Source organism: Orcinus orca, chromosome 17, assembly GCF_937001465.1.
Source record: "Orcinus orca chromosome 17, mOrcOrc1.1, whole genome shotgun sequence".
NCBI lineage: Eukaryota > Metazoa > Chordata > Mammalia > Artiodactyla > Delphinidae > Orcinus > Orcinus orca.
This window is the reverse complement of record NC_064575.1, coordinates 41,869,251-41,887,486: the sequence shown is the minus strand read 5'-3', so window position 1 is coordinate 41,887,486 and position 18,236 is coordinate 41,869,251. Positions and strand designations below refer to the sequence as shown.

General features: G+C 38.9%; 1 protein-coding gene across 8 annotated transcripts in view; it reads right to left on the bottom strand.

Annotated features, from left to right (window-relative positions):
• LOC125961595 (endoplasmic reticulum transmembrane helix translocase-like) overlaps positions 1 to 18,236 on the bottom strand; it is a 30,032-nt gene that overhangs the window by 6,012 nt on the left and 5,784 nt on the right. For 7 of the 8 annotated variants that reach the window (XR_007472471.1, XR_007472475.1, XR_007472473.1 and 4 more), the window contains exon 2: positions 7,865 to 7,999. Coding sequence is in view for 2 of the 8 variants with exons in the window: in XM_049700300.1 (XP_049556257.1) it covers positions 7,980 to 7,999 (20 nt within the window). In the remaining 6 variants the exon portion in view is untranslated. Of the gene's footprint in view, positions 1 to 5,798; positions 5,851 to 7,864; positions 8,000 to 18,236 lie in introns of those variants that run through there. The other variant, XM_049700299.1, reaches the window with a different exon arrangement.

The window sequence follows — 18,236 nt, the reverse complement described above, 5'->3', positions numbered from 1 at the left end:
TGGGTGAGTGAAAAGGCACGTGCATTTGAGATTTTAATAGATATTTCCAAATAGTACTCCAAAAAGATACCTGGAGTGTTAGAGTGAGCTAGATTTTATCAGCTCTTGTAAATACCAGATAGAACCTTAGACATTTTTCTCAGCCTGATTAGAAATGTTCTATTTGATTATTTTTTACTGGTGAGGCCAAATACCTTTCTCTACACTAATTGGTCATTTGTAGTCTTCAATAAATTGCTTGCTCATAGTTTTTGCTCATTTGTCTACTCAGGTTGTTTGCCTTGGTTACTGATTTGCAGCTTAGTATTTTCTCCCATCCTGTTTGCTCTTGGCTATGGTTCATGTAGTTTACCTTTGGACTTTCTGCCTTTCACTGTATGGAAATGTTAATTTTCTATATAATCAGATAAGATCATCACATCACCAAATATTTCCTATGTGTCTTCTGAGTTCTAGGTCATACTTGGAAATGCCATTTTCTCTTCAAGATTATAAAAGTATTCACCCACATTTTCTTGTACAGTAATATATATATAATATACATAATATGCTTGTATACATATTAAATACTACTATATTGAATTTAGATATTTACTCCATAAGAAATTTATTTTTCTAAATGGTTGGGGTAGGGATCTACCTGGTTTCCTTCAAATGGTCCAACTGTTCAAATATCATTTGTTTGGGTAACTGGACCAGATGATTTTAAGTGTCACCTTTGTTATATATGATTTCCCACACATATGAGTTTGTTTTTGTTCTCTCTATTCTGTACTACTATTTATCTATTCTAGTACCAGTACCAGATTTTTAAATGTCTATAGCATTATACTACATTCTTATATACAGTAGGAAGCTCCTTTTTAAAAAATTTCTTGACTATGCTGAAGCTAAACATCATTTGACAGTGACTTTTCTGATTCGATAATATATCATGTATTACTATTAATCCAAGACTTCTACAATGTTAGTTGAAAAAGTTTGAGTTTATTCCTAGACATTTTATAATCGGGGTTGTTGGTAAATGAGTTTTTGCTTTTTTTTTTATATAACTCATTACTTGGATACAGTTGTCATATAAGAAATCTACAGTTATTTATAGTATCTTTGGGGGGACCATTTTATCTAACTTAACTATTTCTAAGCAGATGATTTTAGTCTCCTGTCCTGTAGGATGTTGAGGAGAAAACGATCAGTGAGTTGAGCTGCCACAGAAGGACACTGAGATTTTGGCAGCCTAGTATGTGTTTCTAAAAGTCTGGAAACTCTCAGGACTAGGTAGTGTTGATAATACACATTCTAAAGGAAATTAACTACTAGTTGAAAATAAATTAAGATGTTAGCATTGCATTCCAAAATAGACAGTGGCACTCAATTTAAAGTTCTAAAGAAAACTGTTATAAATGATTATGCTCAGAGGCATTTGTCTGAAATGTTTGCACAACGATTCAGCACTTTATTAAGGTGAAATTTTAAAAAACTGATCACCAACTTGAGTCAATAAGCATATGTTTTATAAACGGACTTACACTGAAAGGTAAAAAACATCACGTTCTTTTATAAGTGAATCTGACAAATATTTCCTGTAGCAATAGCAACCATTTAAATTTTACAGAGCTTTGTAGTTTACCTGCAATCATTTAATCCTCAGAAAAATTCTATGAGATGGAAAACAAGGCTCTAGTGTTATCCTCACTTTCTCAATGAAGAAACTGAGGTTTAATGAGGTTAAATGAGTTGTCCAAATTTATATAACTCTTAAGTGGTAAAGTCAGGGTTTAGATGCAGATCCCCTGAAGCTTATATCAATATGCACTGCAATCCACACTCCTGCTTCCAAAAGGATCCAGCGTATTGTAAAATGACATATGAAATATCCTGATGATCTTGTCTTTGATCCTTGATTACATGGCTGTGCAATCACACATGCAATCTGTGTGACCCCTATCTGACATTAACATTGCATGGGTACACCAAATTCTCCACCATGCAAGTCTGAATACTGTCTTTCTGCCATGGCCAATGAAAGATTTCATTAAAGCCCTCCAATGTTTTTTTGATATCCATATTGACTTTATGCTAAGCAATTGTGTTCTATATAATAATCAATTACAACGTAATTCCAAAAGAAGTTTTTTAGTATTTACAATCCTAAATTCAATGAGCTCTCTACTCTGCCATTGGCATGACAACTTGATGTTCACAAGGATTTGACATTTTTGAGTTTTAGAATCTAGAATATTTTAAAAAGCATTTCTGAACTTTCCATAACAATTTTTTTCTTCAAATTGTGAGGCTGTAGAACTCCTTGTATATTATTTTTCCTATGTTAAATGCCCTCTTCCCTGGTAGAGAAGGGCTGTAGAGAGGATGGAATATTAATGGATTAAATCTCAATGAATGCCCTATTGATGGCTGGGGAACATACTTTTAAAAATTTAGTTAATTATACACTGAAACTTTCAAAAAAAATTGAGATTTGTTATGATTCTTACTTCTAAAACCCTCACTTCCTCTCTTTTCCATCCCTTTCCTGCCCCACCCTTGTCATATTACTTTTTCCTCAAATTCACCAGATCACCAGGGACTAACACATTTATTCTAAGCCATCTCTATACAGCAAAGTGCTGGATAACAGGTATGAAAAAAAAGAGCCTTTCAAATATTTCTAGTTGAGGAATAATACAGATAAAAGAATATCTTAAGGATTAACTTCTTAGTTCTATTTTGTGTTGGCTCCTGTCAAGCTTCCATAATTTGAACTTTGAATAAAAATACATATGACCTAAAAATTAGTAATCAAAATGAAGTAAAAAAAGTACCTTTCTGTGAAACTCTCAGAAAGTTGTACTTAAACAAGGAGAAGTCAGTATATCATATACTGTATTCAACACTTTTTTCAGCCAAATTATGGCTAGATTAAAACCTCTCTCTAAACCAGTGACTGTAATGAAGACAAGGAATATCACATAAAAATGTTTTCTCTTAAATAAAAAAGTCTATACATAGTGTTCTAACCAAAGCAATCCTTGTTTCATGCTTACAGCTGAACTCCTTATAAAATGGAGATATGCTGTCATGGCATTATATATGTAGCACCTCAGGGAAAATATTGTCAAAGCAATAAACTTATGTAGAAATACATAAAACATTCACAAGTCTTTCCATATAATATTCTAGCATATGTTTAATAATTTTCTCACTTATTTCTATGAGTTGTTCACTGTTTACTTGGCTAAAGAGTAAGATATTACCATAATGAGTCAGAATAGTATATTCCCTAAACAGAAAATTCTCTAAAGGTTTAGTTTCTTAGCATAGCTTTTTGCCTGCTAATAAATGTTTAACAAGAACGCTCAGGTTGCTTGAGTGCAAGAGATATTAGTTATGTACCAAAAAAGTTTTAATTAAATATTAATTTTGATGTGAAGACATACCCTCTATATTCTCCACCAATAAAATAGGGCCAGTAGCCTCTGCAACAGTTAGAATTTTTCTTTATTTTAGAGAAGAGGAAGTTGCTCAAAATAATAATTCCTGAAATATATTGGCATTTGCTATGTGCAGGAACTATGCTAACGATCTAACAGGATAGAAAATGGGTATTTACACCCATTTTTCAGCTAAGAAACCTGAAGTTGTGAAAGTCACTTGTTATAAATGGTAGGGACAGGTCCAGGTCTACTTAAATTTAAAACCTGAAGCTTCAACTAGACATACAGCTACAGAAGAGCACAGGGAATATCTGGCTTCCCCTGAACATATTTTTGAAAAGAATATGCTTTCTTCTTTTTAAGAAGAAAATTAGAACATTATGTTGATACAATGGTTATGATTACAATAGTGGCAGCAGCGTGAAAATAATAATGTCAGATTCTGGCAACAACCCTGCTTTAAATCACTACACTATAGTACTTTCCACGACACTGAGTACTTCATGAGGACTTTTTTTCTTTTTTGTCTGTTTTATCTATTCACCCATTGCCCGATTATTTGTTATTTCCTGGTTACCTTGTCTTCTAGCTTTAGAAATGGCCTAGAAGTCAGACATCATTTTTTTAAAAAACTTCTCAGAGAGGAAATATGTGGTCCTCCTAGAATTCCTGGAAGGACTGGATTATCTTTCTTCTCCCACAATAATAATACTATCTTATGAAGAAAATGTCAGGAGGTCATAAAACAGTTACTTTTCCTGATAGTGGTGGTAACTGCACCTAGATGTAGTCCTACTCTTTCATGTGCCCTAGTGACATATATTTTTAGGACATCTGGTAAGATTCAGTAGGTTAGAGAAGCTTACAAACAATCTTGGGGTAGTGAGTTACAGCTTCAAGGAAAAGAGCATGAATGTATCCACTGAATCATCACTACTAAAAAAAGACTTCAGAATCTCTCATAGTTAGACTTTGATTCATTAGGTTTTCAATAGCAAAGACTTTCTGCACACAAGTAGACAATAGACAGCTTGGTCAGGAATTAAATATGATCCTGGACTTCACAAAGTTTGCTTATGACATTGGACAATGCTACAGTCTATTCAATGAAATGTCCTAGGCCTGAATCTGTGTTGGGACAGGTCATTTGCAACTAAAATATTTATCCCACATCATCTAGGTCTATTATAGGTTGAACTATGTCTCCTACAAATTTATATGTTGAAGATCTAACCTCCAGTAACCTCAGAATGTGACCTTATTTAGAAACAGTCATTGCACATGTAATTAATTAAGATAAAATGAGGTCATATTGCAGTAAGGCGGGCTTCTAATCCAACACAAACTCGTGTCCTTGTAAAAAGGGGAAATTTGGACACAGAGACATGCACACAAGGGTAATACCACGTGAACATGAAGTCAGTTGGAGGTGATACATCTACAAGTCAAGAAATGCCAGATTTCCTGCAAACCACCAGAAGCTAGAAGAAACACATGAAGATTATCCCTCACAGCCTTCATAAGAAACCAATCCTGCCAATATCCTTGATATCAAACTTCTGACAATAAATTTCTGTTTGAGCAGCCTAGTTTGTGGTGCTTTATTATGACGGCCCTAGGAAACTTATACATGGTCCTTCAAGAAAGATCTTCATTGATTTAGGATGAAATATATGTCTCTATGCCTTCAGAGGGTTGATATGAAAAATGCTGTTTAAATAATCCTTTATATTTTATAAAGCTATTGTTAAAATAGCCACACACTATGATAAAGACTATTATAATAAATTCCCATGTGGATTTAGTTGCAAGAAAAGTTTTGCCTTAGTATGCTTTTATGTTTTCCTTTTTAATAGTACCTCAATGTGCTTCTTACTCTAGCACCCAGAAAGCATGGAACCAAGTGTATTGCCCCCAAACTGAACATGTGTATCTGAAAACATTTACTCCTGAAATGAAAACATTTGCAAAACATCCTTTAGATGTTTTCTCTTGTTGTATCCTTACTTGTCTCATCTGAATGTAATTCGTAAGTAGTTTCAAAGCCTTTCAGGAAAGAAAAATCAATTTTTAAACAAAATGATAGCATATGCCCTCTAGAAGTTAGTCATAATTTGTGATAGTGTCAGAAAAATTAGAATTACTAGCTGGAGAACAGCGTTTGGGTAGCCTAACTGAATAGCTATTAATTGGGAAAAAAGTGTTGGGGTGGGGGGGTATGGGCATGGAATCATCCCTTTGAGATCCAGGAAAACTCTTATACAAGAGAAAGCATCAAAGACACAAAGATTTTTCCCATATGGTGTTTCGTCAGTTCATCAATAACATTACTTTCTGTGATTGGTTCATGATGTCTAGAAAAGGCTCACCTTTTTTTTGTAAAAACTGAAACAAGCAGAGGTAGTATATTAATGTCCTAGGAAGAAACAAAAAACAGTTAAGAGGAGGACTGATGGTGGCAAAAGCCTAAGCAGGGAAGTTGAATGATAATTGTGGCAGCAGAGCTGCAAGTAAGCAGGCGTCTTGATGTCAAAATGAAGCGAGTCAATGAGTCAATACCAAATATCAATGAGGTCTGAGTCTGGTGATACAAACTGCAGCTTGCATCCCTGCACTGAAGCCCATTAAGCCAAAGACACAAGAAGTCCAGAAATACAGAGCATCGACAGTGATGCCACAGAACATGTGTGCAGAGAGCATAGCATGAAATTCAAGAATTCACCTTAACCTTAGTAATTCTCCAGATGATGCACAGCAGTATGCCAGGGCACATCAACCAACATATCCAAGCAGCTGGCAAAGTAGGTGGATGTTTACAGTCACTGCATGTAGCTCAATGTTCATAAGCTGTGTCATAGCTCTATGTCATACCCCCTCTCCCTCAGCTACTACTGCATCTGTACCTAGGGCTCCATGAGCAGCCATGAGTTCCAGGCACTCAGATAATTTATGATCTCATGTCATGTTCACAATAACAGTATGAAATAGATTTTTTTAAAAATCTTGCTTTAAGGTAAGGAAACAGAGGATCTGAAACGTTAAGTAATTTGTCCAAGGTAACGCAGCTGATGAATGGCGGAGTGGTATTCAAACTTAGGTCTGTTGGAATTTCAAGTGTTCCTACCCAGCCTTTCCAAAGAATCATTGCTATTGCTAACTCAATCATTGTCACTGCCCAGTTCGGAAATCTCCAGATCAATATTGTCATTTTTCTTCTTTAGGAGAGTATTTCTGGCTTTTCACAAAATGTCTTGCCCCCTTTACAGTCATCCTTGTCATTTCACTAATGTCACTTATTCTTCCCCTCCATAGTGCTGTTGATGGCAGCTTATCTCTGGATACAAGGTCTTTTAGGAGAGGGTGGATAATTGTGTCTACTTGGAATCAGCTGTAAGTATGCCTTCTGATTTCTTCTCAGCATCTCAGAACAATTGATTTTGTCCCTGGTGTGACCCAGTTGTCTTGCCCCTTTACAAAGCTGGAGATCTGGAGTCAAAGTAATTTAAAGTCTGAATTTGCTCTATGGAGAAATTTCAACAGCTCTAGGCTCACACAATGGACAATGACAAGAGGGTCTTAGCATCTGCGGGGCATATGGGTCTGGCCACCACACTATGCCTTCTTTCTTTTAGCTTACATTATAGTATTTAAGTCAAGCAACTTAAATTGACACTCATTGTAGTAGCCTGAATAATGACAAATTATGTCCATTTCCTAATCCCTGAGACTGTGAATGTTACCTTATACAGTAAAAGGGACTTTGCAGTTATGATTAAGGATTTTGACATAGATTATCCTGGATTATCTGGGTGGGTCATAAATATTATTACAACTGTCTTTAAAAGAGACAGAGGGAGATTTGATTGCAAAGGATCAGGTGATGTGATGGATCTGATGATGCCATGAAGCTCTAGCAATAGAGAAGGCAAGGAAAGGGATTCTTCCACCCAGAGTTTCCAAAAGGGAGTACAGCCCTGTTTACATGTTGACTTCAGCCCAGTGAAACCAAATTTCAGACTTCTGACTTTCAGAATTCTAAGTAAATGTATGTTGTTTTAACTACCAAGTGTGTGTTAATTCATTATAGCAACCATAGGAAACCAATGAACACATATTTTTAACCTTAAATGGAATGGGCCCCAAATACTTGAAATGTTACCATCTTCTTTATCAATGTCTTTCAGAAAATAACTCCCTTAGAGATTCCACTCAGTTTTACTAATAAGGGGCTGGAAGTCCTGTAATTAAACTTCAAAAAAATATGCAACCCTTCTTTTCAATAAATGTGTTAATTAATGTGAGCCACAAACTTTGCCTTTTAATATTCTTTGTTCAGCTGGCATAATACAGCTGGGGGTCCTATGCTTAAAAGAAATAGTAGGAAGAGTTCTTGAGTGTCCTTGACTATGCCCCCTCCTCCCCCCACTTACCTTTTAGTGCTGAGGGTCAGGCTGCAGAATGCAAATTTATTTTGTAGATTAGATCTTATTTCTTGTACACCAGGTCTGTGTAGCTGCTTATTTCTAGTATCTGGGTGAAATAAGTCTAGAAAATGCCAAATAGCCCTATGCAAAGGTGAAAGAAATGAAAAATTATCAAAGAATGTCAAATAAATATGCACACTTATTATAGTTATTTTTGTGTTTACCATGTAAAACCGTTAGAATATTACTACCCTTTCTGTGGCTCATATGAATTTATATTGATAACTTCTTATGCTAAATAGACGACATGAAAGACCTTTGGATTCAGCTACTTTCCTTTTCAAATTTCACTCTCAAGAAAGTGAAGACAATGATCATGAATTGGCACAGTGTACATTTTAGACAGATTCTTAGGCTCATGACCCAGTTCTGCTACTGCTCAGATTTCTGACTCCTGCCTGGAGCTCATCCAAAACCACCTAAAAGCCACTTTTTACTTAACCATGGTGATTTCAGGGTCCCATGGATCTGGTTCATCTCAGCAAGGCTAATAATTCACTGAACAACATACCCAGGAAAAGAAAACTTAAAGATGTTTTCTGGCTTTATTTAAAATGACTTAGAGCAAGATGCTATTTTGTTCTTTGTGGCAAGTGTTCCTGTTTTAAAGACACAGTACTCCAGTAAGTCTTCCAATTTTGACCAGGAGTTGCTTTGTGTAATTCAGAAATTACTGATTGAAAATCCTTTAAATCCTTTAAAGTTTTTTCCTCAATATTTCAAATAGGTGAAGATTTACTGTTACCTAAAGCTTTCTAATAGGAACATTTTGATTTAAATGGGATTTGGGGGGCTTCCCTGGTGGCGCAGTGGTTGAGAGTCCACCTGCCGATGCAGGGGACACGGGTTTGCTCCCCGGTCCGGGAAGATCCCACATGCCGCGGAGCGGCTAGGCCCGTGAGCCATGGCAGCTGAGCCTGCACGTCCGGAGCCTGTGCTCCGCAACAGGAGAGGCCACAACAGTGAGAGGCCCGCGTACGGAAAAAAAAAAAGGGATTTTGGTCATATTTGAAACTATCAGTTAAAAATCACTGGACTTCCCTGGCTGTCCAGTGGTTAAGACTCTGTGCTTCCAATGCAGGGGGGATGGGTTTGATCCCTGGTTGAGGAACTAAGATCCTGCCTGTCACACAGTGTGGCCAAAAAAAAAAAAAAAAAAAATCACTTCTTTATAATTCTTAACCAATTGGGTGCTGTTTTTCTTGCACAAATTGACAATTATTGACCTTAGAGAGGAAACTGCATGCCCTGGGTTGGTGATGAGTCCTTTTCATAATTCATTGTACATACTCCAAATCTCGGTGGAAATCTAGAAATACTATGGAGCAAAAGAACAGAGGCTTGCCTAGTGGGCAGAGAAGTTGGGCAAACTTAGGTTATGGGGCAAATGCTTGGGCTAGAAGCATTTGGGAACAATTAGGGAAAGAAACTGAAAAAACAAAAGAAAGAAGGAGGATAGAAGCACAAGGTTGTAAGAGGCAAGAGGGCTCATGGGAGGTTAAACTGTAACAGAGGAAAGGGACGTTCATGAACTTAGAAAAGGGAAAAGTGGGACTAAGTGCTAATTTGTTAAATTTGGAAATGGAAATTGAGGGATGTCAGATGGCATCTATTGTTTCAGTGAGTAAGATAGGAGACTAGAGTTCAAAGAGGGGAAATGTTCAGGATAATATTTGTGAATATGACAGAAAGTCAATTAATGACTGAAAAAATTGTTGAGTGGAATGAAGGCTGGGTTGAGACTGCATATCTTACAAGTCTGTAATAGAACAATCAGCTAGGCTATGCTTTGCAAATTCAGGTACCCTTGGGTCTATCAGCTGTGTGCCTAGAATAAACAAAGCTGTAGGAATAACAGAACATCTTCCTCTAGTATCAGTTTTACTTGAAACATTTGAATGAAATTTTAAGTGCTTAACTGAATGTTTTAAAAATATTTTAATATAGACAGAATGAAAATCAGGGTAAATTTTTTAAGATAAATGAGAAACTTCAAACAAATTAAGTGCTTGTGGTAAGCTGCTCTTGATTATAACCCCCAACATTCTCAGGACTGCTACATGTAACTGTTCATTTTCTTCTACCCTTGGAGGAATGCCTACAGAAAAGTTTCAGATGCTAGGGAGCTGTAGACAACGTAAGCAGGAGCAGAGAAAGCAAGAGGGCTGATTTCTCCCTGGGATTGGCAAGGGCTGGAGGCCAATGAGGTGAGAAATTATAAGGTGCTTGTGCAAGGCATTAAAGGTGGCCTTTTACTCCATAGGATAAAGTGATTCTCCCAATCTGTCTGACATAGATATTATATTTATCTGTTTTACAGATTTGGAAACTAAACCTCAGAGTGGTAAACCATTTGCCTAAGACACATAGTTAATAAGTAACAAGGGAACTAAGTGTGGTCAGAAAGGCTCTGATGGCTTAGGAGACCAAGAGGCAACAGAGGGACTACAGGTCTTGATGACAGTAAAGGCATGGTCAGCAGGGGCAGGGCCTAGGCAAGGTAGAAAGATATCAAAGGGAGGCACTGTATTTATTGGTTGTTTGAAACCAAAACGTCATGGTTTAGATTTAACAAAACTCCGTAAGCACCATTCAAAAAAATCAAATCAGCCTTATATCTCCCACCAGCTATTTAGGGTGGCTGTTCCTCTGCCTCATTTTTCTTTCCTGGAGGACAGAAACTTCAATAAGACTGAAATTTCCTTCTGTTATGCAACAATCACAAATTAAGAAAATGGAGTAAACTACATCGGATTAGTAAGCAGTGAAGTTTTTCTGCACACCATTATTTGGGGAAAAGCACAATCTCTAGCAAATTGTATCTTCTTGCTTCTTAATAACATACATATAGTATGCCAAAGATTTGGGACCTATGAGAGCTTCTGTTCCTCCCAGTTATACACATCATTGTGTTGCCTGTGGTCAGGCTCCCTCATTACTTTAAAAGACTTTTTCCACATTAAGAGCAACCTTTTCAATCTCTTGGGGATTTCAAATTATTATTTTTGTTACTGTTCATTTAATATGTATTTATTGAGCACAAGCTGCATTTTAAACATTGTGCTATTTGGGGGGCAGGGGGCAGCGGAGGGAGGCACCAAGAGACTTGTTTACAACCCAGGACTCATCTTTAACTGCTACCTAGTTTACCTACAAAACAGACTTAAACCTGTTTTCTAACAGATGGAAATCCTAAATTATCAATAGTAAGGTCAAATAAAGGAGTTTGCAGTAGGCCTGGTTGGTCCATTTTGGAGCCTGGTGTTTCCAGAGAAGCAGGATTCCAGAGAGTGAAGAGTCAGGCAGAGGACTTGGGGGACTAGGTATGAAGCAAAATCACTGTGTGCAGCAGAGCTGGAAGGTCACAATAAAATTCCCACAAATTAGGGAGGTTAAAGATGCACTTGGTGTGCTTTAAAATGCATTCATGAGCTGTGTGCCAGACAGGTGAGAATCAACCAGGGCAGCTCCATCCTTACCCATGATCCCCTTCCTCAGTTCAACCCATCAGCAGTAGCAGTTACAGATTAAAAATAGCAACAGTAGCTCTATGTTGGCTAATCCTACTCCAGAGAGGCCACTATGTCTATATACATTAAATGACTTTACCAAAAAATGTCCGTTTGAAATGATGGACAGGAAATGAAATTTCCTGGCAAATGAAGTGGTGAATGCTGATTAGAAGACACTGTCTTTCATGAACTCAGCAGACTAGACTTCTCTATTAAAAACAAGTAGCAATCTTATTGCTTTGTCTGGGAACCAATATTTCCAGATTCTTTTGATATATTTGTCTAAACAGTGGAGGCTGAGTGGAGAAATGTTACTGATTTTCAGATTAGACAAGTTAATTGTTATTACAGAAGCGACTAACTTAACAAGTGTGTATCTGAGTTGACCAGAAGTACCTCACCCCATGCAAATCAGTTTCCCAATTAAAAGAATTTCTGGAGAGCAGGAAGATGGCGGAAGAGTAAGACGCGGAGATCACCTTCCTCCCCACAGATACACCAGAAATACATCTACACGTGGAACAACTCCTACTGAACACCTACTGAAGGCTGGCAGAAGACCTCAGACCTCCCAAAAGGCAAGAAACTCCCCACGTACCTGGGTAGGGCAAAAGAAAAAAAGAAAAAACAGAGACAAAAGAATAGGGACGGCACCTGCACCAGTGGGAGGGAGCTGTGAAGGAGGAAAAGTTTCCACAAACTAGGAAGCCCCTTCGCGGGCGGAGACTGCGGGAGGCGGAGGGGCGAGCTTCGAAGCCGCGGAGGAGTGCACAGCAACGGGTGCGGAGGGCAAAGCGCGGAGATTCCCGCACAGAGGATCGGTGCCGACCGGCACTCACCGGCACTCACCAGCCCGAGAGGCTTGTCTGCTCACCCACCGGGGCGGGCGGGGCTGCGAGCTGAGGCTCTGAGGCTCGGGTTTCGGTTTCGGACAGAGCGCAGGGAGAGGACTGGGGTTGGCGGCTTGAACATAGTCTGAAGGGGTTAGTGCACCACAGCTAGCCGGGAGGGAGTCCGGGGAAAAGTCTGCACCTGCCGAAGAGGCAAGAGACTTTTTCTTCCCTCTTTGTTTCCTGGTGTGTGAGGAGAGGGGTTTAAGAACGCTGCTTAAAGGAACTCCAGAGACGGGCGCGAGCCGCGGCTAAAAGCGCGGACCCCAGAGACGGGCGCGAGCCGCGGCTGAAAGCGCGGACCCCAGAGACGGGCGCGAGCCGCGGCTGAAAGCACGGACCCCAGAGACGGGCGCGAGCCGCGGCTGAAAGCACGGACCCCAGAGACGGGCGCGAGCCGCGGCTAAAAGCGCGGACCCCAGAGGCGGGCGGGAGACGTTAAGGCTGCTGCTGCCGCCACCAAGGGGCCTGTGTGCGAGCACAGGTCACTCTCCACACCCCTCTTCCGCGGAGGCTGTGCAGCCTGCCACTGCCAGGTTCCCGGGATCCAGGGACAACTTCCCCGGGAGAACGCACGGCGGGCCTCAGGCTGGTGCAGGGTCACGCCGGACTTTGCCGCCGCAGGCCCGCCCCGCATTCCGTGCCCCTCCCTCCCCGCCGGCCTCAGTACGCCAGAACCCCCGAATCAGCGGCTCCTTTAACCCCGTCCTGTCTGAGCAAAAAACAGACGCCCTCCAGCGACCTACATGCAGAGGCAGGGCCAAATCCAAAGCTCAGCCCCTGTGAGCTGTGAGAACAAAGAAGAGAAAGGGAAATCTCTCCCAGCAGCCTCAGAAGCAGTGGATTAAAGCTCCACAATCAACTTGATATACCCTGCATCTGTGGAATACATGAATAGACAACCAATCATCCCAAATTAAGGAAGTGGACTTTAGGAGCAAGATCTATGATTTTTTTTTTCCCAATTCCTCTTTTTGTGAATGTATATGTGTATGCTTCTGTGTGAGATCTTGTCTGTATAGTCTTGCTTCCACCATTTGTCCTAGGGTTCTATCCGTCCATGGTTTTTTCTTAAAATTTTTTTCTTAATAATCAATTTTAATTTTAATAACGTTATTATACTTTACCTTCGTCCTTTCTTTCTTTCTTTCCTTCCTTCCTTCCTTTAGACAACGAATCATCCCAAATTGAGGAGGTGGTCTCTGACAGCAAGATTTATGATTTTTCCCCCTTTACCTCTTTTAGTGAGGGTGTATGTGTATGCTTCTGTGTAAGATTTTGTCTGTATAGCTTTGCTTCCAACATTTGTCCTAAGGTTCTAACAGTCCCTTTTTTTTTTCTAAATAAGAATTTTTTAATTCAATAACTTTATTATACTTTATTTTATTTTTACTGTATCTTCTTTCTTTCTGTTTTTCCTTCTTTCCCTCCTTCCTTCCTTCCTCCCTCCCTCCTTTCTTTCCTTCTTGCCTTCTTTCCTTCTTTGCTTCTTTCTTTCTTTCTTCCTTCCTTCCTTCCTTCCCTCCTTTCCTTCTTTCTTTCCTCATACTTCTACTAATTCCCTCTACTTTTTCTCCCTTTATTCTGAGCCGTGTGGATGAAAGGCTCTTGGTGCTCCAGCCAGGAGTCAGGGCTCTGCCTCTGAGGTAAGAGAGCCAACTTCAGGACACTGGTCCACAAGAGACCTCCCAGCTCCACATAATATCAAACGGCGAAAATCTCCCAGAGACCTCCATCTTAACACCAGCACCCAGCTTCACTCAACGACCAGCAAGCCACAGTGCTGGAAACCTATGCCAAACAACTAGCAAAACAGGAACACAACCCCACCCATTAGCAAAGAGGCTGCCTAAAATCATAATAAGGCCACAGACACCCCAAAACACACTACCAGACGTGAACCTGCCCACTAGAAAGACAAGATCCAGCCTCATCCACCACAACAGAGGCACTAGTCCCCTCCACCAGGAAGCCTACACAACCCACTGAACCAACCTTAGCCACTGGAGACAGACATCAAAAACAGCGGGAACTACGAACCTGCAGTCTGCAAAAAGGAGACCCCAAACACAGTAAGATAAGCAAAATGAGAAGACAGAAAAACACATAGCAGATGAAGGAGCAAGATAAAAATGCGCCAGACCTAACAAATGAAGAGGAAATAGCCAGTCTACCTGAAAAAGAATTCAGAATAATGACGGTAAGGATGATCCGAAATCTTGGAAATAGAATGGACAAAATGCAAGAATCAGTTAACAAGGACCTAGAAGAAATAAAGATGAAACAAGCAACGATGAACAACACAATAAATGAAATTAAAAGTACTCTAGATGGGATCAATAGCAGAATAACTGAGGCAGAAGAACGGATAAGTGACCTGGAAGATAAAATAGTGGAAATAACTACTGCAGAGCAGAATAAAGAAAAAAGAATGAAAAGAACTGAGGACAGTCTCAGAGACCTCTGGGACAACATTAAACGCACCAACATTCGAATTATAGGGGTTCCAGAAGAAGAAGAGAAAAAGAAAGGGACTGAGAAAATATTTGAAGAGATTATAGTTGAAAACTTCCCTAATATGGGAAAGGAAATAGTTAATCAAGTCCAGGAAGCACAGAGAGTCCCATACAGGATAAATACAAGGAGAAATACGCCAAGACACATATTAATCAAACTGTCAAAAATTAAATACAAAGAAAGCATATTAAAAGCAGCAAGGGAAAAACAACAAATAACACATAAGGGAATCCCCATAAGGTTAACAGCTGATCTCTCAGCAGAAACCCTACAAGCCAGAAGGGAGTGGCAGGACATACTGAAAGTGATGAAGGAGAAAAACCTGCAGCCAAGACTACTCTACCCAGCAAGGATCTCATTCAGATTTGATGGAGAAATTAAAACCTTTACAGACAAGCAAAAGCTGAGAGAGTTCAGCACCACCAAACCAGCTTTACAACAAATGCTAAAGGATCTTCTCTAGGCAAGAAACACAAGAGAAGGAAAAGACCTATAATAACGAACCCAAAACAATTCAGAAAATGGGAATAGGAACATACATATCGATATTTACCTTAAATGTAAATGGACTAAATGCTCCCACCAAAAGACACAGATTAGCTGAATGGATACAAAAAGAAGACCCAAATATATGCTGTCTACAAGAGACCCACTTCAGACCTAGAGACACATACAGACTGAAAGTAAGGGGATGGAAAAAGATATTCCATGCAAATGGAAACCAAAAGAAAGATGGAGTAGCAATTCTCATATCAGACAAAATAGACTTTAAAATAAGGACTATTAAAAGAGACAAAGAAGGACACTACATAATGATCAAGGGATCGATCCAAGAAGAAGATATAACAATTGTAAATATTTATGCACCCAACATAGGAGCACCTCAATACATAAGGCAAATACTAACAGCCATAAAAGGGGAAATCGACAGTAACACATTCATAGTAGGGGACTTAAACACCCCACTTTCACCAATGGACAGATCCTCCAAAATGAAAATAAATAAGGAAACACAAGCTTTAAATGATACATTAAACAAGATGGACTTAATTGATAATTATAGGACACTCCATCCAAAAACAACAGAATACACATTTTCTCAAGTGCTCATGGAACATTCTCCAGGATAGATCATATCTTAGGTCACAAATCAAGCCTTGGTAAATTTAAGAAAATTGAAATTGTATCAAGTATCTTTTCTGACCACAACGCCATGAGACTAGATATCAATTACAGGAAAAGATCTGTAAAAAATACAAACACATGGAGGCTAAACAATACACTACTTAATAATGAAGTGATCACTGAAGAAATCAAAGAGGAAATCAAAAAATACCTAGAAACAAATGACAATGGAGACACAACGACCCAAAACCTGTGGGATGCAGCAAAAGCAGTTCTAAGGGGGAAGTTTATAGCAATACAAGCCCACCTTAAGAAGCAGGAAACATCTCGAATAAACAACCTAACCTTGCACCTCAAGCAATTAGAGAAAGAAGAACAAAAAAACCCCAAAGCTAGCAGAAGGAAAGAAATCATAAAAATCAGATCAGAAATAAATGAAAAAGAAATGAAGGAAACAATAGCAAAGATAAATAAAACTAAAAGCTGGTTCTTTGAGAAGATAAACAAAATAGATAAACCACTAGCCAGACTCATCCAGAAAAAAGGGAGAAGACTCAAATCAATAGAATTAGAAATGAAAAAGGAGAGGTAACAACTGACACTGCAGAAATAAAAGAGATCATGAGAGATTACTACAAGCAACTCTATGCCAATAAAATGGACAATCTGGAAGAAATGGACAAATTCTCAGAAATGCACAACCTGCCAAGACTGAATCAGGAAGAAATAGAAAATATGAACAGACCAATCACTAGCACTGAAATTGAAACTGTGATTAAAAATCTTCCAACAAAGAAAAGCCCAGGACCAGATGGCTTCACAGGCGAATTCTATCAAACATTTAGAGAAGAGCTAACACCTATCCTTCTCAAACTCTTCCAAAATATAGCAGAGGGAGGAACACTCCCAAACTCCTTCTACGAGGCCACCATCACCTTGATACCAAAACCAGACAAGGATTTCACAAAGAAAGAAAACTACAGGCCAATATCACTGATGAACATAGATGCAAAAATCCTCAACAAAATACTAGCAAACAGAATCCAACAGCACATTCAAAGGATCATACACCATGATCAAGTGGGGTTTATTCCAGGAATGCAAGGATTCTTCAATATACGCAAATCTATCAATGTGATAAACCATATTAACAAATTGAAGGAGAAAAACCATATGATCATCTCAATAGATGCAGAGAAAGCTTTTGACAAAATTCAACACCCATTTATGATAAAAACCCTGCAGAAAGTAGGCATAGACGGAACTTTACTCAACATAATAAAGGCCATATATGACTAGCCCACAGCAAACATCGTCCTCAATGGTGAAAAACTGAAAGCATTTCCACTAAGATCAGGAACAAGACAAGGTTGCCCACTCTCACCACTCTTGTTCAACATAGTTTTGGAAGTTTTAGCCACAGCAATCAGAGAAGAAAAGGAAATAAAAGGAATCCAAATCAGAAAAGAAGAAGTAAAGCTGTCACTGTTTGCAGATGACATGATCCTATACATAGAGAATCCTAAAGATGCTACCAGGAAACTACTAGAGCTAATCAATGAATTTGGTAAAGTGGCAGGATACAAAATTAATGCACAGAAATCTCTGGCATTCCTATATACTAATGATGAAAAATCTGAAAGTGAAATCAAGAAAACACTCCCATTTACCATTGCAACAAAAAGAATAAAATATCTAGGAATAAACCTACCTAAGGATACAAAAGACCTGTATGCAGAAAATTATAAGACACTGATGAAAGAAATTAAAGATGATACAAATAGATGGAGAGATATACCATGTTCTTGGATTGGAAGAATCAACATTGTGAAAATGACTCTACTACCCAAAGCAATCTACAGATTCAATGCAATCCCTATCAAACTACCACTGGCATTTTTCACAGAACTAGAACAAAAAATTTTGCAATTTGTATGGAAACACAAAAGACCCCAAATAGCCAAAGCAATCTTGAGAACGAAAGAAGGAACTGGAGGAATCAGGCTCCCTGACTTCAGACTATACTACAAAGCTACAGTTATCAAGACGGTATGGTACTGGCACAAAAACAGAAAGATAGATCAATGGAACAGGATAGAAAGCCCAGAGATAAACCCATGCACATATGGACACCTTATCTTTGATAAAGGTGGCAGTAATGTACAGTGGAGAAAGGACAGCCTCTTCAATAAGTGGTGCTGGGAAAACTGGACAGGTACATGTAAAAGTATGAGATTAGATCACTCCCTAACACCATACACAAAAATAAGCTCA